Source organism: Bactrocera dorsalis, chromosome 4, assembly GCF_023373825.1.
Source record: "Bactrocera dorsalis isolate Fly_Bdor chromosome 4, ASM2337382v1, whole genome shotgun sequence".
Classification (NCBI taxonomy): Eukaryota; Metazoa; Arthropoda; class Insecta; order Diptera; family Tephritidae; genus Bactrocera; species Bactrocera dorsalis.
Genome location: NC_064306.1, coordinates 17,496,481 through 17,524,011, shown reverse-complemented (window position 1 = coordinate 17,524,011; position 27,531 = coordinate 17,496,481). Strand labels below are relative to the sequence as shown.

Below are 27,531 nucleotides of genomic sequence, written 5' to 3'. Positions count from 1 at the left end.
GATTTTTTTACTTAAATCTCTTTAAAAATAATCTAAGAATATGTCCCCAAAATTATAGATAGGAATTCGAAATTCGAGAGTCGAGCAGATATATTAGCGTTTGGGCAGAAAGCGAAAACTTTGACGCGTGATTTCTCGGTTCTTCATGTCTACGATTTTTCTTAATTGACGGGCAGGATAGAAAAAAAACTAAACGTTATATAGAATTGGGGTAAAGTTTATTATCTTTGGGATTAAGTTATCTTCTATTTAAACTAAAAAAACTTAGTAAAGTCAAGTTTGACCACTTTTTTTAATTTTTAAAACATGTGTAAAATTTTACACTTTTTTTTTTGAATTTTTTTTAGTTTAACTAGAAGATAAATTATTAAAAAATATGAATTTTTTGTTTCCGATAGAAATTGTGACCTCTATCCTATCCGCTGTCCGACAAATGCACATGCGCGAATGTATCGGGCCATGGGTTCCCAAAGGCAGAATGTCAAAGATTTCGTATCCAAAAAAGTTTTGAAGGATATATAACTATAAACCCTAGAAATTTCGTTGTAATCATTTATTTCTTTCCCTCCCAAAAAAATACTTAAAAGAATCGATTTTTTGAAGCCTTCAAAGCAGGCTCCCCCCTTAAGCCGCGTGGTGTAATATGAGTATGCGTGTTACAAAGGTGGCAGTTAGGCCTTAGTTACGTCGGGCGTAAAAAGTCGGGTATGTTGTAATTGTCGCTAATGTGATTTTAACGTCGGGGTCACCAATGTAATGGTTAGGTTGTTAATAAATGAAACACTATTCAACCACCTACTTAATTAAATTATCTTTAATCACTTACGAGTAAATCAAATACATTATAAAGAAGCTAATATGATATGATTAATATTGTAACGGGCAAATAAGTTGATCTATTACAATTGCTAATCCCTACATATACTTATAAACTCTTGAACTCAGTCCTTAGCGGTCAATACTTGTTTTTATACTTAAAAGTTTGGTTCTAACAAAAATCGAGTATTCAGTCGAGGGTACACGAAACTTATATATTCGTTGTAGCTCTCTAAGGTTTAAGGATTTTATTCATCTACACATCTTGCTTAGTGTGGTGAGGTTCTCAGGTGTGGTGTATTGTACTAGGGTGTGCCAGTTTTTCCCCGAATATAATAGGGTAGCGGGAGGTTAAGCTCATTTAAACAAAAGCAATCTTAAAAGGAAAATATGTACGAAAACAAAAACATCACAAACAAAATAAAATATACTCAACAGTTCACTCGTCAAAACTGTACATTTAAGTTTGAGAGTAACTAAAAAAATTTTTGGAATATCCATGATTGATCTAAGTCAAATTTCTCGACGCTGGGAAGCAAATTTTCTAATAAAATGTTTAGATATTCTAATTTGTTCATTGTGCTATCAATAAACAGTAGCATTCCCATTCCACTTGGCGCCATGCACGCCCAAACCATCGCGGAACCACCACCATCCTTTACAGTGGATGTAATATTTTTCTGTTCAAACATCTAATTTTCTGTTCTAGAAATTTGAGTGTTTTTCCCCGAAAACTTCAAGGCAGAAAATATTGTATTATTCCAGTACGATTTGTTCTTAGTGTTATGTTTTTCCGCAAATTCCAATCTTTTGGCTCTGTGTAAAAAGATGTAATTTTTTCGTCGGTACCTGTCCATACAGACCATTAGCATTCCGCTCCGTTGACCGTTCTGACAATCAAAGTTTTATCTCAAAATTCACCAAATTGTGTTCATTATCATTATTATTTTTTTTTTTACTGTATTATAATCATTTTTTTGCTTCATGAAATTGATCACTACAATCACCGACAATACTGAAAGATTTAGACACATAGGAGACGGTACGCCATCTGAACATATTTAACATATCCTTGGATATGGAGCAAATATGTTCCACTTTACTGTAAAACTAACTAACATTGAGCCTCGAATTAAGTAAGTACAGTTAGCCACCTTTCTACCAATTTTTCGAACCATAATTTATAAAGCTCGCGAGTACCGAATATGTGAATCTCAGGTCATAATGGACCCAAAAGTAATGTATCAATGGATGAAATCGGGTCAATACTACCTCTAGTCCCTATATACCTAATAAAAATTTTTTCGAACTTCTGGTAATTATACCCTGAACAGAGTAAATTAAGTTTGCCACGATGATTGTAACACCCAAAAAGAAACGTTGAAAACCCTAAAAAATTTACATATATAAATGATCAACATGACGAGCTGAATCGATTTAAGTCAGACCGCTTGTTTGTGTATATGCGAAATAGTTCCTCAGTTTTTGAGATATTTCAAATTAATTTTACATCCGTGTTATTCTCACCAAAAACTTTCTAATTTTTTCGGCTTTGGACCACTATAACTGGGATACAAAGCTTTTTCTTTTGACACTATATCTTCAAACAATTTGACATGCATTATCATGCCTAATATCATGTTCCGACCGACATTTAATCACGGGATTTAGGCTGTTGAAAAGATTATCTCAGTAATCTACTAGATTTAGCAACATTTCGACAGTTATTAATTGCGTCACCGAAAAGATTTTGATCCATCTGTTTGTCAGTAGAAAAATTTATTACATTGTCACAGCTGATTAAGACACTACAAAGAGACATTTTGAGGTAAAGTCTCAATTTGTGACTAGTTACTATTCACTAAACAGTCTCTAGCGTTAGTCTCTAAACATTGCCTCAAATTTGAGACCTGATAGTTAGCAGGTCACAAAACTAAAAAGAACTATCGTCTGCCATTTTGAGTATACTGAATAGAGATCATCATAGATATTAATCGATTGTCGTTTTTTTATATTTTGTAAGCAAATCAAACAGAAAAAGGTTAAAACTAAATAAATTTTACAGAAATTTCGTTAATATTGTGAAACAAAGTCAAAATATATTTATATTTTTATTGGTAATTATGTTTTTTGACTATGTTATAGAAAATTTAATATTTGTTATCGAAATATTTATTTTCATTCAAGTGTAAAAACATCTCGGAATAATGAAATGTAATAGATTTTGTGATTGTCACTTACAGAATAGCAAAATCGACTCAAGTCTCAAAAATTGTCTTTAACTTAAAATCTCAAACTTAGAGACATGAGACTATATCACAGTACAGAATCGCACGGTAAATGTTATCTAACCACTTACAATTTTTGGTCGAATCATGGAATAAGACAATTATAGAATAATCGAAGAAATTGGTCAGATTGGATCACCATAGACTATAGTTTCCTTACAAACTGAACAAGCGGAATTAAATGCTTTGAAATACTTTTAAGGTGCAATCTCCGAAGAAATTGTTTAGATCAGGCTGTTATAGCATATAGCTGGCATACAACCTGAACGATCGAAATCAAGTGCTTGTACGGAAATTTTTTTTTAATTTGACGAGATATCTTCACGAAATTGGCATGTTTTTCTGACGAAAGCACCATTGCAATCTTTGAAGAAATTGATAAATTGTTAAAATAAAGTGAAGAGTTTTCGGTAAAACCAATTTTTTTTATTTTTCTTGTTTTATCCCAAAATATGATAATATACGTTCAATGCTTCCCCAGTCACCTACATACGTACCTACTTTCCAACTTCAGTCCAGTCAATGTCAATGTGGTTATCTTATGCTGGTCAATACGTGTAATATTTTAATGAAACGAAATTAACGAAATAATCATTTCTTTACTAGCTAGCTGAGATTTTCTCACATACATTTAATTTGCAATCATTGCTTTGTTGTTAGTTCAGTAGAAACACAGTTTGTCCGTCCGTCTGTCTGTGCAACCTGTAACTTGAGTAAAAATTGAGATATCTGGCTGAAACTTGGAGCCTTCTTGATACCGTAAGAAGGTTTGTAGCATAAATAGATAATTGCCACGCCCACAAACGCAAAAAATCAAAAACCTGTAAATTGCCATAACTAAGCTCCGTAATAAAATAAAGTACATGACATTTGCTACAACAAATCTGCTATAAGGTGTAATGTATCTCCCAAACCATTTGAAGTTATAAAACCAAACCAAGTTGGCACTGAATAATCTTTTTGAAAACTCTTACGATAGTATGAAAATAGGTAAAATCGGATGATAACCCCTCCCATTCCTTATATATCTGTTATGTTAAAAACTACTTAAAGTGCGATAAATTAATAAGTAAAGGTAACTGGCTTTCCTATGTCACAGTGTGGAAAAGGGCGAAATTGGACTACAAACACGCTTACTTCCCATATAACATATCTTTAAATTTCATCTGATTCTTTCACTTCCAGTATACAAATAAAGCACCAGTGAATATATCGGTATAAAACCAACAAACTTGGCTTTTTAGATATGCCATCTCAAATCTAAATATTGTCAAAATCTGGCCATAACTGTTCAAGCCCCCAGTTAAAGAAGATTTTTTATATTAAATTTTGCCTGCAACCTACGAGAATATAAAATGTTTAGATAAACCCGAACGTAGCTTTGCCTTACTTATTCTATTCCTATGTAATTTACATAATCTTTCGAACAATTTACGCCAAACCAATAACCTTGCTCAGACACTATGAGAATGGATGAAATCGGATTATAACCACTTCCTTTCCCTACTTAACGGTTATACCAAAAACTAGTAAAAGTGCGCTAACTCACTGAATAAATGCAGGCAAAATGTTAGGCAAGTCCCGCTTTAGGCGAAATCTAATATCTCAGTAACTACATAACAAATTTCAATCAAATTTGGTGTATGATGATACCCAACCATATACATAACATAAGGATTTTCAAACATCTTTAAGCTTCAAACTAGATATAATCGAAATAAAATTTTGTAAAATGTTAATTATTTAATAATTTCAAACAATATATCGGTTAATATGCTAGATTTCTTCGCGAAATTAAGTGAAAGTATACTACTGTGATCACAATGAAAGGTGCAATACACTTATGCCAACGAATTTTCCAGTCATCATAGCACTTCTGGGATAGCTTTTATATCCTCAATTGAGTCAAAACTCCTCGGAGTGGTCATGTGAATTTGCTGAATAGCCAGAAGTTACAAGAAGGCATGTAAATCAAGTGAATGCGGTGGGCCGATATTAGTTGAAAATGTGGCGAAATGAACCCGAATGCTGTATGAGATGGTACATTATCGCACTTCTTTGTCCAATAAATTCAGACATAGTAAAAATCGAAAAATTAACTTTTAGAGCCCCCTCGTATCTCAAATACTAATGAGTATTTTGACGTGAAATAGATGTCACTAACAGTACTACCAACTTACAGAGAAAAAAATGTACCGATTCGAAAAACACGCGAAGTACAAATTAAAATTTGATCACAGTATTATTATAATTTAATGCTGAAAATATGCGATATCGATCTACGAATAATCCCAGATCAATGCATCGGACAGTGCACAAATTACACCGCTCTGCAAGAAGACACATTATTTCCATGATGCTTTCAAGAGTCCAGATTCATGAAAATATTCAATGTACTCTTTTTTTTAAGATAACTTAATATCAAATATTTTGATATATATCACCTTCGTAGTAATACTTAGCAATTTAGTTTTCCTATCATGATTACGGTTCTCCACACCTTTTCTACTAAAAATCAAACATGAAAATACTATAAGTAGGATTTACAAAATGTCATGCTTTAGTCAACAAAAATTTCGCTTTTGTTTCAAATGCATGGACTACTCAGAAACAATTATGATAAGAGAGTGAAACACCTATGGTACACCAAAGTTATTTTTTCACCATAAACGTAGTGAATTAATATGTGATCAAATTAGGAATGATGACAATTTTTGAAAGCGGTAATGAGCTATTTTTTCATGTTTTCGGATTTTTATAATGTATTATACAATGAATATAATAATGTCGAAATAGACGAGGGCAAATCTTTGAAAACCATTGATAGTTTCATGAACTATGTCCACAAATATATAAAAAATCTATCCTAACAAAACAACTGTAGATCAATGTTATCTTCACAAAATTACGTCGGGATATGTTCTCGAGTAGATTTTAGCAAGTTCAAATTTTAATCCCATCCTTTGATTGGTAATCCTCATATACCCCATACACCATATAAAATTTAGCAACTCTGGGTGAGTTTATATCATTTATTTCTTATTTGACTTAATTAACTTGATTTTAGTATAAATAATATTTTTAATAAGTGCGCTACAAAAGTTTTACATAAAACCAAAACGATTTGTGATATTTATGAAATTATTTATTCCTGTGGACGTACATTCGATACCATTAAGTGTGGAAATCAATTTCTTTTGCATGGGCACCACAGGCACGTTTGTAGAAGTCCAGACGCTGATCCCAATTATCGACGGTTTTCAAGCATAAATCGGCTGCAATTTCACGGTGTATATCGTCACCTGAAATACAAAATAACGTAAAAACATTTTCAAAATATTTCGGCGGAAGGAATGAAACACGTAATAAAATGAAATATAAGTGAAACAAAATTTAAATATTGGTTAAAACTGGGTTATATCTGATAGCAGAACCTTAAAATGTTGGACATATGTACTTATATGTATGTAATTTGAAGTAGTGGATCGTAATCAATCAAACACTCAATTTCGAATTTTTTGATGATACGTTATTTTGCATTTTAGGTGAGGATATGTACATATATACATCTGCGCATTAGTAAACTATTCGAATATAACTAGTAAAGGCAATTTTAATTTTTGTACTAACATAAATTACTTAATACACTGATTAAGTTAAAGATTTTCACAATTTCTACTTATATTTGCTCAGGTTAACAATAGAAGTTGGTATATTTACGAGTATTTTTAAAAGAAACAGTTTACTTTTCTTGGCTAAGAAAACGAGGAGCCTAGCTGGAATTCCGACTATCCGCTATATTTCAAATAACTAATAGTACACATTTATTTAAAAGAAAGAAAAAAGCTGCAACAGGCGCTCGGTAGAACTATCTATGTTATCATAAATGGAAGAGAAAAATTCTGTTCGATTTAATTTAATTCTCCAAATAGAGAGAAATGAAGCTAGTAAAAATATAGAAAGTGTGTCATTGTTTTTATATTCCAAAAAATATGTTCTAATAAGAAAATATTACATCTAACGTTTTATTTTTATTTTCAGCTCGATGGAATCATATTGAAGATTTGGACTCATTTTTTACTCGCATGTATAATTACCATCAAAAGCATGGATTCTCAGTTATAGCCTTAGATGAGATTTTTCAGTTGTGCAAGTTTGCCTTCGTAGTGTGGTTACTAACTTTTACAATATACTGTATCAACTATCAAGTATTATTTGGGTAATTCCGATATAATTAATACTTTTATTATATTCCTGCAACATGTTGCAAATCGAAAAACCGTTTTGTATTCTATAATATACATATGTATAGTATATGGACCAGGATGATCAATATGTCCGTTTGTCTATTCGTCATTTAATTTGCAACATCTTGGAACATACATGCCGTAAGCTACACAAAATGGTCTCATAAATAAAAATTTATGTAAAAATATACATTTTTAAGCTTATGCTATCAAATATAACTAAACTTTTATTTTTTTTCAATTATAAGTATACTATTTTAAATGGTTTTTCCTCTTCTTGTAAACTTATGTGAAGGGATGTTATGTTGTTTTGCATTTCAGTTCCTTGTCAGTGTGAGATTTTTCGTTTTTGGGTGGAATCGAAGCATTGATCGGGACATTGTTTTGCCTATAACATTGATTGCTAAGTTTTTTTAAATCAGCCCCTAAAACAAGATGAAGATGAAGGTGGTTGCGTTTCTTACTGCCCGGATACATATAATAATTAATTAATTAATAATAATAATATAAACAGTAAGGGACAAAAGTTTCACGAATATTTGTAATTTTAGTTTGCTTGTTTTTTCATCAATTTGACATCCGTCTGGCAATATTTTTAATTACATTCTTAGGCGTTGCATTAGTTATCATCTGGTAACTCTTTTTTTTAATAACGGGACTTTTTTATTCTTTGAATCGAAGCAAATAGAAATAGTGTGTAAAATTTAGTTTTAATGTTTTTAATTATTTAAAACCAAGGCAGAAAATAACAATTATTGCATAATTTTTTAATAACAAAATCATTATGAAAAAAGGGTCGAAAGGGTATGATGCAGTAATTTTGAATGCAGTTTTTTTTTTTGAAGACTGCACAAATATATAAGTCAAAAACTTTTAAAATTTCATTTTATTTTTTATAAAATAAGAGTTATTTTATCAAGAAAAAATATAAATTTTCTCTGGGAATAATTAATAAAATGAGAAAACAAAATAATTAAACAAAAAAATTATGAACACTTCAGCATTGATGATAGGAAGAAATTTACTTGGTCCGATAAAACCAATATAAGTCGAATAGGATCAGCTGGGGATCATGGACATGGAATTTGGAGGTGGATCACTGATGGTTTCGGAATATTTTTGCGGAAAAGAGCTGGGAGTATTTCAGAAGATCGACGATATAATGCGTACTACAGATTATATTGATATTCTGGAGGACTCATAACTCCAAAGTCTAAATATATTCGAACTTGAACGTGGACAAGAAAACATTATCATGCAAGATAAGGATTCAAAACATGCCCAAAAAATTACAAAATTGAGCTCCCTACATCTGAACTCCATTAAGCCCCTTTGGGCCACTTTAAAAATAAAAATTTTAGCCAAAAGCAAAGCTCCAAGTCTAAACATGAGTTGGGGTAGCGGACCCCCCTAGCATGGCTAAATATAAGACAAATTTGAAGAATCTCATGAACTGGCATAATACTGTTGTTGAGGATATAATGAGTAAAAAAATTGCGTGGTGGTCATACAAAATATTAACGTGTTATTAACCACACTTTATTGACAATAGACAAATGTGTTCACACTTACATTTTATTTAAAATTGAATATTTTTAATTAATTAAGTTTAAACTGAGTACCTTTTGAAAAAAATGTTTATTGTGTATTGTCTAATAAAATGTCTAACATTTAAGAGAAAAATTAGTATTTTCGTGAACAGTTTTGTCTTTTACAGTAGTTCCTTTTTGGAAGGTTAAAGTCGATACCAAAAAAATTGCCCCATAAGATAATTTACTTCATAGGCTCGAAATTTTTTCAACTATTTAATTCAGCATGTTGCAAGGGTACCTAATGCTCGGCTGCGCCCGATCCTCTTGCTTATTTTTCTGATTAAAATACATTGATCTAAATAAATACATTACGTTACTTCCCAAAGTCTACAACAACTATTTAACATTTATATGTTATGTGATATTTAAAACATTGTTTAAATATGGAAATGATACCTCATTTTTTGGAATATTTCCGGATGAAAAACTAAAACATATAACAAATTAAAATATATCACCTTGTGTATTTTCTTCAATTTAATTAAAATTAAGATAATTTAAATATAACAATCTTCTAATATTCGAACAAACTTATGTATATAGCCAATTCTGCTAATTATAATTCGTCGCGTATCACAAATTAAATGCCGAATTTTAACAAAACATTTCTTAGTGGCGGTATAATAAATTAAAAATACAAATTAGATAAAACCTAATGGATAACAACAGTTCACCGGACAAAATAGTAATCATTAAAATATCAAAAATTGTCATAAAATTGCGAATTTTCTGTAAATTGTTTCTAAAATATAAACCTTTGCAAAATTAAAATATTAAATATATATGTGTTTTTTTTTCAGAGACTCTCCACCACCAAGTAACCATACCAAAGTTACTTTAAGAGACGTTGTTATTCCAACAAGGCAATGCATAGCCAACTTTAATGGTTTTACATATTTGTTATTCCTTTTAGCAATACTTTATTTCGTTGTTCATTTTTTGCGAGTTGTTTCTTTAATAACTCAATATATGGATATGAAAAAATTCTATCAAAGCGCTCTCCACATTGACGAAGTATGTGAATAGTAATATTTGAATACAGATATGTTAGTTCTAATGATAATGTAGTTAAAATTGTTCATAGTTTATATTTTAATTTATTTACTATTTAATAGTAAATAATGTATAATAATGTTTAGACATGATAGAAGAGTATTTTCCTACAGCTATGGACACATAAATCGTACAAAATATGATTTTATATAAATGCTAGAACTGTTTCATTTATAGTTGATTAAAATGTAAAAATGTTCCATTCAATTTGGTGATGCTGTACTAAAGTTGTACAGTACTGCCCAAATATTCCGTTATGTTTTACTTTTGTTTACCATTATCAATAATGCGTAGTCAATGCTGATTTTGAGAGGACACATAAATGGCACAGATTACTTTGCAGAAGTAGTACTAAAAGTGTTTTAGTGAAAGCCTTGACTTAAAACCAATTGAAACCCTATGCAATGAAGTCAAGGCTAAAATTTCAAAGGTTAATGGTAAAAATATGGACGATCTCTTGTCTGCCGTTAAAAGAGCTTGGTATGCTATACCTAAAGCTAAGTGTCAGAATATCGTAGAAAGTATGGTACGCAGGTGTAAAGCAGTCATTAAAAATAAAGGTTACAGTACAAAATATTAACAATAAAAATGTCTGTATGATACAAAATTTATAAAATTGCAATATGAACTAAACTGTCCATCTTTTTTTAGGCTTTTTTTAGGCTTTGCCATTTATGTGTCCACCTCATTATACCAAAGTTTTTGCATTTTGATCATTATTTTTTTAACAATGAATTGTAACTGTTATTGAAGATAAAGAATGTACCTTTTAAAAAACCCCAAACACTTGTTATTTATAAAAAAAAAAACATTTATGATACTGTAACACAAGAAATAAGCTATAAAAAATGTGCCATTTATATGTCCATAGCTGTATATATACAATAACCTTATATTTCATGCTACAAAAATTATATTTGTACAGAAAGAAATAGATAACACAACGTGGCATGAAGTAAAAATGAAGATAAGAGAAGTCCAGTCTGAGCAGCATATGTGTATTGATAAAGAGCAATTGACGGAATTGGATATATATCATCGAATTTTAAGGTATGTATTTTTTATTTGGAAAATTTGCTCATACATGACAGACATACCCAAGAATCATAGGATGACTATACTTGTTTGTCTGCATTTCATGTAAAAATGTATTACCAATCAATTTGTCCTAAGTAAAAGCATAACAAGATATATTATACAGAGCTTAGCGTCAAACTTTACATCACGGCTTTACTAAATGAGAATATGATTTTTGTTTTGTTTGTTAGGTTGATTTTAATATTTATTTTAAGAAACAAGACAAAATGTAGTAAAGAAGCTATGTAACTTATATTATAAGCTAAATTACGAATTGTGATAGTACAAGGTGCGTTCCAAAGACAACAGGACTTTTTGAATCTAGCGCCTCCTGGTGGCGCCATCTATTTGTCGACGGGAGCGTTAGAATCTGCCATCTTTATCGATTGTCCAGTGAGAATTTCATGGCATTTTATCGATTGGAAGTGAAGATGTTTGTGTTATCGGTGCGAAAATGAGCTTCGAACAAAGAGCCAACATTAAATTTTGTTTTAAAATTAGGAAGAATTTTACCGAAACGTTTCAATTGATGGAGTTTATGGCGATGGTTGCCTATCTCGTAGCAGAGTGCACGAGTGATTTCAACGTTTTCAAAGTGGTCGTGAGGATATAAATGACGATCGATCAATATGTGGGCCAATCAAAATCCGTGATCACCACAAATTCCATCGAAACTGTGCGTGAATTCATCAAAATCAGCCGAAATCATCATTGAAATTCATGGAAAGTGAATTGAACATATCCAAAACATCGATTTATCACATTTTGACCGAACATTTGGGATTACGAAAGGTGTGTGCACGGTTTGTTCCGCACAAATTGACTGACGACTAAACATTGCTCAGAATCGTCTCATCGATCGACGCTTGTGACCGATTATTTGACACAGTTTACCCATTCACCACTCCCCGTATTCACCTGGTATGGCACCGTGTGACTTTTTCCTTTTCGGAAAAATGCATTTTCCCATGAAAGGAAAGCGTTATACAGACGTAGCGGTCATTCAAAAGGCTTGCACCGGCATTCTGGCCAAGGAGCTAAAGCACTGCTTTTGGATCGTGCTGTGCTTTATTGAAGCAGAAAGAGACTATTTTGAATGAAATAAATTGATTTTGCCGAAAAAACCATTTGTTCTGTCTTTTTTTTAAGTCCTGTTAACTTTGGAAAGCATTTTGTATAACATATTCGGCCGCACTCAAAAAATTGTTTTATCCCTTAAAAACTTTGCATTTTTATATTGATTATATTGGGTCTACTTTTTTTATTGATTATAGAATAATAATTTATTCTAATAATCATACTAAACTTACAATTTTGATTTTTGTCAGATGAAATAAAATTTAAATGTTTACTTTTACTTGAATGGAGATTATTAACGTATATTAATTATTTGTCTACCGTAAAGCAGCCAAATAACGACATTAATGTCGTATTATTTTTTCTATTGCAGATTTAAAAACTATATGGTAGCTCTTATGAACAAAAACCTTTTACCTGTAAAATTTAATATACCACTGCTTGGAGAATATGTGACGTTGAGTCGTGGACTTTTGTTTAATATACATTTTATACTATTCAGTAAGTTAAAAAGGATTTTTTTAATGGGTCTATAACTATATTCATGAGGTTTGCTACTGACCGTGCGATTTAAAAGTGATTTGCAGACGTAATGCGTTCTGAACGACCAAAAAAGTTTGAAGATGAGGAACTAGAAACATTACTCAATGAAAATTGTTGGCAAAGATCAGAGGAGGTTTAAATTTATATGGGAGTCATTTAAGCAGCCATTTCTAAGCGTTTAAAAACAGCCGGATATATTTCAAAGCAAGGAAATTGTGTGCTATAACATTTCAATTTCGATGTCGTTTTTGCATGAGATTAACCATAAACGAGATTCAATAATTTTCCATACGCTCCGTCTCTTGTTGCAAAAACGTTCAAAAACTATTTAGAGAGCAGTAGCAAGGAAGCTTTGCATCATCCGCCTTATAGCCATATCCTGTCTACTCTGACTATCAGAACAGGGGTTGGCCTTATTCATTTTTGCAGTACTTCTGGGGTGAAATAAACCAATTAGCAAGAAGATGAGAACACGTTATAGCTTCAAATTTAATTATTTTAATAAAAGTAAAAATTTTGGAAAAAACGTACGTTTATAGTTGTGGACCCGCATTCTAATAAATATGAAGTATCGTTTTCTGCACACTAACTACGAAAATATGAGAAAATGTCTTTCAGTTAAATTTTATAATTTCTATTTATAGAAGGACCTGGTTCACCATTTCAGAATAATTGGCAACTTCGAGATGACTTCAACTTTCGTACCAATCAAGTCGAATTAGCTCAACGATTGTCAAAACTTATTATGTGGGTAGCAGTAGCTAATTTAATATTGGCTCCAGTTATTTTTGTGTGGCAGTGCTTATATTTCCTATTCTCATACGCTAATGTAAGTATTATATAGTACATGCATATCTGTATACATCTTAGATTATCGAATTAACGACTTACTACTTACTGACCCAAACAGAGCTAGATCGCTTAAATAACAGCCTGTTGCTGGAAGTGTTGCTTAACGACCATAACTATTCCATTTTGGAAATGATAGATTTACGCAATAAACTAAAAATGATATCGTTGCTTCTTTTAAATAATGCTATGACAATAACTTAACAATTTTAAATACCATATCTCAAATTACTATGGTACAATAACACAGAAGCTGGTTCTGAATAAAAAGAAGTTTAACCAGCAAAACCTATAGCTTTTATTTTGACTACTTTGGACAAAATAAAAATTATACGTATTGGAATTATTTACCCTACATTTTAATATTCAAAGATAATTAATAACATATATAAATTAATTTTCTTTCTACAGATTTTAAGAAAAGAACCAGGGACATTAGGAATGCGAACATGGTCTAATTATGGTCGCTTATACTTGCGACACTTTAATGAATTAGAACATGAATTAGATGCACGTTTAAATCGTGCTTATGAATATGCAGATAGATATCTAAGCTCGTTCTCTTCACCGTTAATGGCCGTTGTTGCAAGGTCGGTTTATGCATAAAGATAACAACAGTACAAATATAATACTAAATAAATACATTTCAGGAATATACTTTTCATATCCGGAGGAATATTGGTATTAATTTTAACATTAGGTATATATGACGAATTTGTTTTCCAAGTGGAGCACGTATTAACGATTATAACTATCCTCTCTGTTATTGGATTGATATGCAGGTAAATTTAATTAATATCATCATACAAAAAATTTATTAATTATACATAAAAATAAATTTACCGTTAGCAGCTTTAAAATTTTAGCATTTTAAAAAAGTCTAAATGTGGCAATGAGACAACAATATAATATATTCATTCAAACATGATTTTTAAAAGAAATTTTAAGAAGTAATCATATATTATAATTAATTATTCCCTACCACTTTATGCACCGAAAAATGTTTCTCTTTCAAATTTTAAATTTTATTTATATTCAATTCTCTGTGACCAAGTATTTTGTATAGATGACCGCAAGTGCTATAGAATTTTAAATTTATTTAAAGCAAGTAAGGAGAACTAAGTTCTTTCAGGTGTTGGCGGAACTTTTTATTAAAAAGATTTGTGTAAGAATACAGAATGCATTATTTGAAGAAACCAAATGTATTACAATCAAATTTGGTATTTAATTATTTTATTTTAATTACCAAAGTCTAAACCAATAGTCATATTCAGCGTTATAAATTGCGTTATTTCTTAGAAAAACTGAGTAACATCGAATTCGATACGGAAAGAATCTTTAATTGAAAATTTGTATGGCATGTACAAATGAATAAACAATATTATTGATAAACTAATTCGTTTTCATTTCATTTTTGTTTATGTTAGAACGTATAAATGAACTGATATAACAGATAATATAAACGCTTTGAGAAAATCCCTTAATTATGTAGTTCAAAGTAATTTTTCTTGGTGTGTTTTTGTTTCTGTCTCAAAGTATCCATTTTAATATTATTTAGTGCTTAACACTTAGTGTTTTTGCACAGAAATACTTACAAATGTCAAAATTTTATTTTTGATGAAATTTTAATGATTTCAATGTAATTTGTTTCGATGATTACACCTAGGTATTGATCCGTTTTACCTATTATTATCTTATTTGTAAAATTTAATGTTACTGACGTATTTATTTAGCACAAAAAAATTTAGTTAGTTTTCTACATAACCGTTCTATTACAAGTGGGTGTGGTTGTAATCTGATTTCACCGAACCCTTCAGGGCGGGGCTATGCATGCTTTTGAAAATTTTTCAGTTCACAAGTGTCCCTCACTACTACGATCCCCGTGTCAAATTGCATTTAGTTAGTATCATAATTTGGAATGCTTTATATGTTTTCATTTAATACCGTCTTGTGGGCGTGTGAATGATCCGATATTCAATTAAACCGTCCTTGGGTATCAATTAACAGACATGTGTAGCAAGTTTCATGATATGAGATATCTCGAGTTTTACTCCATTTGCAGCTTGCACGGACAGACGGACGGACACACAGTTACTAGGCTTTATTACTTCTGACATCCTAATAATTTATAAATAACTAACTCCATCTATCGATCTCGATTAATATTAGAAGATACTCACAGTTAGATGAAGAAAACTATTTTAATTTGTAGCAATGTGCTGCGAGAATTTATTATTCCTACTGGACATTACAATTTTCATAAAATTTCAAATTACACTTAAATTTATATTATCAACAAAATATACATTTTAAATTCAGAAATATGATTCCGGACGAAAATTTAATATGGTGCCCAGAACAATTGATGACCGCAATATTAGCGCATGTACATTATCTACCATCTAATTGGAAGAATAGAGCGCATACAGTGGCTGTAAGAAAAGAATTTGAAAATTTGTTTCAATTTAAAGCGGTAAGTTTTTTAATAAAGTTCAAATATGAATAAAAATAATTGGACATACTTTATTTTCAACATTTACATTTGTAGGGTTACTTGTTAAATGAAATTGTTAGTCCGCTTGTAACTCCATTTATATTAATGTTTGTATTCCGTCCAAAATCACTGGAACTGGTAAAATTCTTTAGAAGTTTTACAGTAAGTGTAAAGGGTGTTGGAAATGTATGCTCATTTGCTCAATTGGATGTTAGAAAACATGGCAACCCTGATTGGCAACTTCCTAAGCCTAATACAAAACAAAAAGTAAACGTTGATGATAGTACGACGAAGAGCGTAGTGGACAACGGTAAAACGGAACTTTCATTAATCCGATTTACATTAACCAACCCAGAATGGAAAGCCCCACCAGATGCCGTAAATTTTTTGAACGATATTAGAGAACATGCTGCGGAAGAACTGAGAAACGCACTGATAAACGATACAGATAGCAAAACAAGTCCTATAACTGAAAGTTTAATTACATTTGGCACAATCGATGCAGAGGTTTGTAACAATATTATAATTTAATATAAACTTCTATTTCTTAAATATATATGCACATATATACTTATATGTTTTATATTTTCAGTATTCTTCTTTGGCTACATCTGTGTTTAATGCACATAATGTTCAAAGGGCGGAATTATTAACATCGTCGATTAAACATTCTATGAATCAAAACAAATACTATGATAGAAAACATCAACCCACTCCGAATATTCCTCAAACTAGTGGTTTTGAACAAATGCTTCAACAAAGCTTTGGTGAACAAGAAGGAAATATGTTGAGGATACAAACTTCTTGCGACAATTCTTTGGAAAATATGCGCAAATTGCGTATTAGCAAAGTAGAGGGACGGCTGCAGGGACCGTCAGAAGCACTATTGTATAAGTAAGTGTAGTAAAGTCACTTTTCCGCCATAACTGTACCAAGTGTAGAATATAATATATAATTCCACTGGCTTCTTTTTATTACAGTCTATATGGAATCGACTCAAAAATATCAAACCCAATTGATATTACAGTTGCAGATATGTCCCTAAGTACACTGTATTTACACAACTTACACAAGCATAATGTAAGTAAAAAGTATTTACGTAAAAGCCTATTAATTAATTTATACAAAGATTCAATAACAAATACTGACAATAATACAGTTAAGTGGAAAATATTAATAAGGACGGTGATCTACAATGTTACAGTTGATGTTGATTGATTAGTTTAATACATATATATATTTTTTTTGAAAACTCATGGTTGTGTAAAACTGATCGGACAGAGCATACTGGAATTGAGTTCCATGAATTCAGAATATGTTGTCAAAGCTCGTCTTTTTTACTTAAGCACTTTCTTCTTATGGACTGTATTCCACAAATGACATTTAGATCCAGGGACTGGGCAGGCCACTCATTGTATCGATGTTGTTAAGCCTAAACCTCTCTTTTGTAGACTTAGCCGTGCGTTTTGGATCGCTACTTTTCTCAAACACCAATTTTAGTGGCATATTATCTTCAATGTACTGTCGCGTACATTCTTAACGTATTGCATCTTAATGGGTTGCCTCCATGGTGCCCTACATCATATGAATCGGACCCAAACCGATATCAAAACTATTATGTTTCCGCCACATGTTGAACGGTTTTTATTCGTGCATTTATAGTTGTAGACAGCATTTTTCGGTTTATACTACATGAATACCTCGATCAGAATTAAATACATTTTATTTTATTTCGTCAGATCAGAAAATCACATGTTAGTGAACAAACCTTACCATTTGAATTCAAATCACATTTCATTTGTTTTAAGAAATAAACAGAGTTTTCTGCACACAAGAAATTATATTTGATTTAATAGAAAATGTTATTTCCTGTCACGTATTTCAATTTGGGAAATCCAATTGGGTCAACCATTTTTTTGCGGGGGTAATTTAAGTAAATTTGCTACTTCTCTGTACGAATTTCCCTGTTTGACTATATTTTTAATATGCGCTCCAGTATCTATAGTTGACTTTTGATTGAGAATATCGGCCAATGTGTGAGATATATATTTGACATTCAGCGATAATCTTTCTCTGACATTGGTATGTTTGTATGTCAAAAATTAATTGAATCGGGTCAATACTACACTCCATATGATTGGTGATTGTATGTGAGGAACCTCGATGACACCGTGGGAGTATTTTATTAGTCGGGAATTACATTTATTGTGTATCCAATAAAAGTCAAGAAAGTACCTAATTTTATTGCAATTCGTTCATAATTTCGTCGAAGAATAAATGTTTAATCTTTACCAATCTTTTTTTTTGCATTTTCTGTTCCTTATACCGTTAGAATTAATATAGAAGCCCACTTCACCATTGGAAGGTTTCAAAAAAAGCCCAAAAATTATAATACCTCTCGACGTTCGGAGCGCTCGGAGTGCACACCTCAAACTTTAAGCGCGTTTTTTTTTCAAAACACACTTTTTTAAACTGGCGGACATGATTCCGGTCGAACTACTCAACCGATTTGCTTAATTTTTTTTTAAATGTTCACAAAACGCCTGTCTATCGTCTCTATATCAGGGTTATTTTTTTCAACCGTAGCCAAAGACCGCCAACGCAGAAAGGAGTACTACGCGAAAGTAGCCCGATGTGATATAAACTTTATGATATTATTATATATAGTTTTAATTATTTGTGTATATTAAATAAAAATCACATATTATAAATATACAAAAAGTGTTCACAACTAAATTAACTAAAAATGTTGGAAAGTAATTTTAAAATAGTTAATACAGAAAAAAGAATTACGCGAAAAATACAAACAAAGGAAAATCGTTGAAAATCCTACATATTTGGTGTTTAAGATGTGGCAACGCCCGTTTCCCTCATAATTGTAAACAATCTAACTTTTCAACGATGAGTGCGCTATGTGATTTTTAAATTAATAAATATAGCTTAAATATAACAAAACAAAAGTGAATATGAACTTATTTCAATGTTTAGAGTATATATTTAAATATACAAACTGAAAAATGTGAAAAAATTTAGTGAAACAATGTGAAATACTAAGTGTTATTAAAACGAATTTTTTAATTTTTAATCGGGAATATTTAAAAAAATATAAGTTTTAGCAGCATTCCTCCTCTGGAGAAGCTCCCTATTCGTACATACCCCATTTATACCGATTCCTGTTTTTTATCCGTGTTTTTTACCCGACCGCCAAAGCATTCGAAATCGTGCCCAATGCACAATTATGTTGCGCTTCTATTTAACAAAATTTGGTAGAATTGAAGATGACAAGGGCGCCTAAACCCGGGGCTCCGTTAGGTGTTTGTTGTCAAGAATAATCTATCATGATAATAATATTATGGAATAGTTAAAATTGTAATCTACTTTTTTACATAGTATTCATGGATACATATGATGGGTATGTCGTTGCATTTTAAATTTGCATAGTTTTGTGCAATCTTGTTGTTGATTAAACTTTTTCTTTTTCAGTAACAACTATCAGTATAATCCCTATACATATGTATGTAAACAAAAATTACTGTAGCCAGTAGATCTGTGTCATTATTAAATGTTTTGACTTTTAACATAAAATGAACACATAGCCTGTGCCCATTCCTAAGTTCCAAACTATCTCTCCACCAATTTTCAGCCAAATATAAATATGTATGTACATATTATAAAAAATATACATACAAGGCCTCCGTTAGAGCCTACTGCTGGACTAAGGCAATACCTTTGCAAATTGTCACGTCTTTCCGTGCTGTGGTTTGGACGTTATGCGGGCACATAACAAAATAGCGTTTTATTTTTATAAATGTATAAGATTTCACTTTTCTGAGGTGTGCTGAAAACGTTGAACGTGTTTCACCACAGCTAACATCAGGAGATTCGAAGATAGCAAAATTGAGCATCCGTACATGAACATATTGACCTGTTTAATGATAAATTTCATAAAACCTTTCGAAATACATTCCCTTCTAGAAGGAAAAGTGACAACCCCGAAAACCCACAAAACACAGAAAAAATTGACAAAAGGGGCGATATAGCTCTTGTCGATTTACAATTTTTTAATTTTCCTTTTAAATGCTTTTGCGTGGTGAATTTTTTGAAAATCTGCGTCGATTTGTATGCATGCCCATACATAAAAATACCTATTTACAATGTTTTGTTGGCAAAACTTTTGGAGCGGCAAGGAAGCGGTGGCAATTGACGTTCGTTCGTTTGTATTTTTCGGCACTGCTCGGATTTTCTACCAAAAATACAATGTTGCGACACTATTGTCGCGTTAGTCCTTCGGCACATTGACTTTTTGACATGAAAACAAAAACCGTGGCACCGGAGATTTCGCACGAAACAATGAGTGTACATATTTACATACAAACAAATTTACACACATTATGCGTAGATCTCATTTTTTTAATTGCCTTTTTTGTCAGATCACGGGTGAGTCGTGTCAAGCTGTCATGTTATTTTTGTTTAGTATTGTTTGGCATTTCATCATAGAAAGACTTACTCCTGAACAACGTTTACAAATCGTTCAACTTTCACCCACCTTGAGAACCAGCATTCATTATTGGATAGCATTTGACCGAATAGCCCTCGGGCAGTTCGCAGTGTAAAAAATATAGCAGCCGTGGCTGTGGGTGCACACGAAGACCGTGGAGAGTAGAGAGAGCTCGACCTTCCCAAGCTACATCGCTACTCTTTAGGCTCTTCTAAGAAGATCCGACATTTTCAAGCCAAATTTTGTTAAACGATGGGCCCATTTCTGGTTCAATTGTAAACAAGCAAAATTGGCGCATTTGGGACAAAGAACAACCTGCAGAGATTCAAGAACTGTAATTTCCTCCTAAAAAACAACGGTTTGGTCGCGCCATGATAACAGATTATTTGATGCCTGAAATTGAATCTCATGATCTAAAGAGCGTGATCGACATGTATTTTCAGCAAGACGATTGGCCACAAAGTTCGTGTGATATCACACCGTTAGACTTTTTCCTTTGTAAAGTCTAAAGTATATGCGGACAAAACGATTCAGGCTTTGGACCATCACGCGTGTCATTCGCTAGTTACCAGTCGAAATGCTCGACTGGTCATCGAAAAATGGACTCCACGGATGGACCATCTGAGACGTAGCCGCGGTCACCAATCTTCAAAAAAAAATGCCAAGGAATGTACTTTCGAATCATAATAAACATTCCCAAACAAATTCGAAGTTTATTTGTTATTTTCTTTAAAATTAGCTACATATTTAGGTAATAATATAAACATGACTTTATTATACATATATTTGAAAACGTTTTATGGAATTCATTGGGAAATTGTTCTATTTGTACGTATGATATACCTATGTGCTTTGATATCAAATATATTAAAAATATCTATAAAGTGCTTGCAGAGTCGTTTGCGCATTGCAAATAAACGAATCTACATATAAGCGTACATTTCTAACATTGAAATTTTCTTACGTTTAATTTTGGTGAAATTCGGTAATATTTTTTTTGTGGTGACGAGTAACGCTTCGAAAAGCGGAACGTTTTGACAATCGGCATATCATGAACCTTCTATAAAAAATCTATATTCTCTGGCACTGACAAAAGAATCAACAGTTTGATAGGAGGTGCATAAAAAAGTTTGAGGTGCTTAAAATGTTTTTTTTAGATTCTTTTTAATTTTTCTTATATTATCTTTTTTTCCCAATGGTACACCCATTACGATTTTTTTCACTTTTTACAATTTCCAAAGAATTTTAATTAAATGAATGATACGTTTTGCTTCTGAGCTATTAACCAGTTCATACTTGTACATTCATTGTTTATTTATAATAACGTATTTTAACACCGAAACCTGTTTACTTTTCCAGACTGACCGTTCTATTCAAAGTACTGTGGAAGAGGGCCAGGAGGCAGGACCTACTACTTCAAAACGAGCAATTATTATCTCAAAAGCTGCAGAAGACACACCACTTCTCGGTAATGTACGTTCATAGCAGGAAGAACATTGGATCTAACAAATTAAATAAATAAGAAAATAGTAATATTAACAAAATTAATAATACATCCCTCAGATGTATGTTATGTACATATATATAGTTCTGTAAGTAATTTAAGTATCTCATATTCTGTACTTTAAATTGCAATAAATGGTGCATATTTTTTCAAATTAACAACGAATTTATACCAAAGTTTGTATCGTTTCAATGAAAGGGTGCCACTATCCACGTCTTTGACTAAAACATTCAAAAGTCGCGTACTTACATTTCACAGGTTTTTGGGAATTTGGTTCGTGAGTTAACATTTTAAGAGAAATGGGTTGTGGTAAAAAGCTGATTGTTCACAATTATTATGCTTTAAAAGAATTAGCGTGGAAAATCACATCTATATTGCAGGAGGCTACTGGTTTTACTTGCCTGCATATCTGCAATGGATACTATAACAGGATTTTACTCTGCGGAGGGCGAATAGCTAGTGTACTTAAAATCCCTGATAACAACACGAGTTTATATTTTCGGAAACATTGTTCTAAGTAGAATAGGTCCGTTCTATACTTATTTTTTCAAGTTGATTGTTATTGGCAATTTTAAAGAATCTCCAAAATTATTTACTATCAATTTATAAATACGCTGCTTTAGGTACAATTATTACAATTGTAATACTAGCTTAATAATATTGAGTGTTGGAAAGGTGAGATTTGAAGCTTCATCTAAACAAAAAAAATTAAATTCGGGGAAGTTAAAAAAAGTTACAACTGTTCAAAAATTAGTGAAAATAGTGAATAAATTCTCTATATTTTGAAATTTTTTGTATAGAAAAGGGAAGAATGCAAGCCACCAATGACACTTGTGAAGTTTAAGAAGACGATGCTGCATCAGTTCGTATAGCACAACAATGGTTCGCTCGCTTTCGTTCTGGAAATTTCGATTTACACTGATGGAATAATGTCTCTAGCTGAAAAATGGCAAAAATAAAACGACCATAATGATACATATTTGTTTATTTATTTATTATTTTAAATAAAAAAATAAGTTGAAGTTTGATCAGAAATACCAAGAGTTTTTCAACTACCCAAAAATAGAAAGAACGAAGCTCCTTTCAGATCAGTCGAAGACACAAAATAAAATGTCCAAAAAAATAAGTCAATTCGAGAGAACGACGTACAAAGACCAGTTAGTAAATAACGAGCTGTTGGAATTAAAAAGAAGTTGGCATTATTGGAAAGACATTCGAAGGAGGCGCACGAGCTCCATGCGCAAAAATTAGAGTTGCAGCTCACAAAAATTAAATTGCGGTCAGAAAAGTGTTTTCAGTAGTTTTTTTTACTTATTACTATTAAATAGCGATATTTTTCGGTTTCTACAACATAGTTTATATTTATTTTCAGGAAATGATTTTTTTTACATTTTAGTAACTTGAATTAAGGAGTGTTACAAAAATTTTTGCTGCCCCTGCTTCTTGTACTTTTCTGAGATATATTCGTCGTGTCAAGGGTTTGTTGCAAAAAATTTGTAAACTATAGGGCTCTTCACAAATCGTACTTTATTTTATGTTTTCTCATATTTATGTTTACAATTCCTCGTGCTTTAAATATATAGAAGGATAGCGCTATGTCAAAGTAACGGTTTAGCGTGGCTCCCCAGCGCGTTACCTGTGTAAACTGCGACGGTGATATTCGACTATGCTCTGGCGCTCTTACAGTCTACGACGACGATATTCTGCTGCGTATGTACGCACTCGTTGTAATGTGGCATAGCCGTACAAAACACCTGACCACAGGAAACTATGTTCACGACCGCAATGTTGAGGGTTGAGTCGATCAGAGGATCACCTATTACTCTGCTCACCCTTAACAGGCGGCATTCATAACTCAGTACACCAAGCCTAACTATATGATCGACTCGCTGCTGAGTCTGGCGTCGGACTTGTGTACGGTGGCACAGTTCTGTACTGACCGCCTGATGATCAGTCTGCTAACTTTCCGCTCAGCCCTGTGCTGCTTGCTAGTACATTCGCATAATTTTATTCTGGGATTGCGTGTGTTGCTAGAAGTGGTGTGGTTTTACCGTTGTGTATGAATGCTTGCTGTGTTCTCGTGTTGTACTTGCTTAACAGAGTGCGTCTTCATGCGTTGTATGAGCTAAATTCCATATGGATATATATGTACATATATTTAGTTCTCACAGGTTTCTATTTGAAACTGTGATATTTTAAAAAAATACTGAATATACACACATACAATAAATGTCTTATATTAAAGGGATGAAATATCGTTATACCGTTTTCATATTAACGACTTCAAGCTTGAATTGAGTAACATGTCTGCCGGTGATTAGCGGGCGTATAGTGAAGAAGCTTCCGCAATGCGGTACAACGTCATGAAAGATTTCTTCAGAGTATATCCAACATCGCCTTTAAGAATTATGTTCAATGTGTATTATCAATTTATTTTGTACCAAATATGGTAGCTAGTTTAACCTAAGATCCAAGTATTATAATGGAAGTTTTTTTGCAAAGGCACTTTTAAATCGCTCACCTTATAAATGAAAGTCAAAATTTACGCCAGCGTATCAAGCATGCACATACATACCGGATAGCGATTTTTCAATCACAAAGCTGAACATTGTCGTACAATAGTTCGTTTTAAAATATTATTTTATTTCACATTTTTACTTACATTTATCACGTTTAAGCTATCGTAGCCCTTTCGATTCAAATAAAGATGTTGAACTTTCTTTTTTGCTGAAATGATGCGAACATGAGCCCCATCGTTACAGCCAATGCACTATCGAGAATGATGACCAACACAGGCTGTGTGCGTTCCAGCCTGCGATTCTTAATAGCGAAAGCAATGAGTTCCGTAATACTGTACGCAGCACCAGTATGGATACGTGCAATGGATATAAAAACGTATGCTAAACAAATAACTGTAGTGCATAGGCTTTGTAAGTAGTAATAAGTGCTTTCCGGACTACATCAACCGACGCTGCTGAAGTATTTGCCAGCATGCCGCCCATTGAAATCCAGGGAGATGAACTCGAGCGTTTATATCATCTATCAGCGCCTAAAACAGTATCGGCAAGGACCGAGGAGAGGAACAAGACAAGAGCATTAAAATGTGGCAGAAGCGGTGGAATTCCTCATCCAACGGGCGTTGGACCCACCGACTTATATCGGTAATCCACTCATGGATAGACAGACGACATAAGGACCTAGACTTTCATCTGACCCAAATACTTAGTGGACATGGGTGCTTTAGAAGCTACCTCTTCAGAATCCACAATGAAATTAATCCGAACTGTCCGACGTGTACAAAGTATATAGAAGATTCTGAACATGTATTATTTTATTGCCCTAGATTTTCAAATATTGGATTGTCAAAAAAGTCTTGCGGTATTTTTATTGAATTTTTTTTTTTTTGAAATTGAACTGAATTTTTGATGACTCATGCCCAGCTCTTGACCGATGCTACGGCTGCTACTATGCCGGTCTCTTTCGTCCAATTCAGCGATGGAGCGTGGCGCATCTTCGACTACCTCTACACCAGAACGAAAACGTTGAAACCATCGTTGTTGGCGGAAATGGAAACTGTATCGGGTCCATAAACTGCACAAATTTTATTGGCGGCTTGAGATGTATTTTTGCCTTTATCGTAATATGCCGTATTTTTTCTTTATTTTGCTCCTTGTTTGCGACGCTATAACTCACGAACGACTTGAAAGAAACGACAATCAATCAAACACGTGTGAGCTTTCCAAAAAGGTATAGCATGACCCGATGCGACGAACAAAACTAGAACTACGCGCTTTCACAACCGCAAGACTTTTTTGACAACCCAATACAAGGGAAAAACTAAAAACCACACTCGAGGTAGTCTTACAGTCGCTAATTTAACGACACTCATGTGTTATAATGTCAAAACTGAGACTTTTTGAACAAATTAGGCGTCCGTCAGCCCGCAATACCAATCAAACTTCGACTGAAAATAGTTGAAAATCGTAATTTCCAAAAAATAGTTGGGTTGATCTGAAGTTGAATTGTTCTATCTTCAATTTCACCGAGTGGAGTTTAAAACCGATATAGGGGTATAAACACCCCTATCACGCATTTCGACTTGGATTGAAATTTTCTCCGTTTGGCGACTTTGGTATCATGCGTTCCGTTCCCATTCAGTTCAACTTCGAAATTTACAATTCTGCCTATCATGCATTTCGATCGTAGCTCCGTTTTGCTAAGTTGCAATTTTGTTGGCGGAGAACTTTTTGTGTTTTTATTTTGCTGCGAAAATTTTATTATTTGCGTGATTTTTTTTTAATTTTCTAAAAATGTAAGTAAAACTTGTATTTAAAAGTTGTAAAATACACGATATTTCCAGTTTTAGTGATGTTTTTTGATATGCTTTCAGGTCAAAAACAACAACACCAGAGCAATATGGAAAATTGGCAGATATGATGGAGAGTAAGCTAGATATAGCCAACGGTTTCCACCACCGTCCTAAGGAAGATGTGCAGGCTTTTTGGAAAGAGGTAGCATCAAATTTTCTTGCCGTCGTTTCTTCTGCAAACGTATCTAGGACATACTTGAATGCGTCCTTATTCAGACGAAAGATTTTGAATCTAAATAAGTAAACAAATTGTAAGAAAAATGTCTACTTTCACGTGCAATTACTTACAGCCCGTCATTCATCTGGAAGGGATCGCACATATCTCGTAATCTTCTCCTTTCAATTCTCACCCCAGCATTCTGAGATGCGCTGCTCTCCTCCTCAACCAGTAATATCGCCGCGTATAAAGATTCCATAGTTACGTTTAATGAAAATAATAACAATATAAAAATTTTACTTTTATTTATTTTTTTTGAACAGCAGTAATTTGTGTATTTTTGCTTTGTTATGTTCCAGTTTCACATATTTCAAAGCAAACAGCTGATTTCGAAAGAGTTATAGCTCTTCCTCTTCTTCTTTCAATCCAATCGCAACGCATGATACCTAATTTCGACTTTGGCGGAGCGTAGAGCGGGAACGTAATCGAAATGCATGATAGGGGTGAAAATGGTCCGGTCTATTGCATATATTGCAACCAACAGAGGGCCCACGTTGGATTTAATACCAGTGTTTAAATGAGTTAAACCTCCCCCCTCACTCAACCTGGGAAAAACTGGCGCACTCTAAGGGAATACTGCGCAGTACACCACATCCGAAGACACCATACTCAAACATCACCGCATAACACAATACCAACACAACTCACCACACCTATACATCAACTTCATCAACAAAAGGAAGGACAAATTTACAGCATACACATTCGTTTTTCGACACCCATCCCGCGCGTCGCAATTTTCGCTAACAATTCGTCACACACATCTCGCTGATACACTTTCGCGTTCGATCATACGCGGAGCCACGAAAATCCCACCTGCGATCCCCCAGCGGTCCGGTATGCAACTTAACCGCTCCGTACACCTACCTACATACCTTCGTCGTTCAAATATATTAAAATAAAATAA

At 32.8% G+C, this 27,531-nt stretch overlaps 1 protein-coding gene across 2 annotated transcripts in view; it reads left to right on the top strand.

Moving 5' to 3' along the window:
* The window catches only part of LOC105233114 (autophagy-related protein 9A), a 41,691-nt gene extending 19,477 nt beyond the window's left edge, over nucleotides 1-22,214 (top strand). For both annotated transcript variants that reach the window (XM_011215076.4, XM_029553339.2), the window contains exons 3-14: nucleotides 7,146-7,323; nucleotides 9,744-9,957; nucleotides 10,922-11,046; nucleotides 12,524-12,651; nucleotides 13,338-13,522; nucleotides 13,954-14,132; nucleotides 14,193-14,324; nucleotides 15,862-16,015; nucleotides 16,091-16,543; nucleotides 16,629-16,930; nucleotides 17,017-17,116; nucleotides 21,894-22,214. In XM_011215076.4, coding sequence (XP_011213378.2) covers nucleotides 7,146-7,323; nucleotides 9,744-9,957; nucleotides 10,922-11,046; nucleotides 12,524-12,651; nucleotides 13,338-13,522; nucleotides 13,954-14,132; nucleotides 14,193-14,324; nucleotides 15,862-16,015; nucleotides 16,091-16,543; nucleotides 16,629-16,930; nucleotides 17,017-17,116; nucleotides 21,894-22,019 — 2,276 coding nt within the window. In that variant the 3' untranslated portion in view covers nucleotides 22,020-22,214. The remainder of the gene's footprint in view (nucleotides 1-7,145; nucleotides 7,324-9,743; nucleotides 9,958-10,921; nucleotides 11,047-12,523; nucleotides 12,652-13,337; nucleotides 13,523-13,953; nucleotides 14,133-14,192; nucleotides 14,325-15,861; nucleotides 16,016-16,090; nucleotides 16,544-16,628; nucleotides 16,931-17,016; nucleotides 17,117-21,893) is intronic.
* Nucleotides 22,215-27,531: the final 5,317 nt, after the last annotated feature.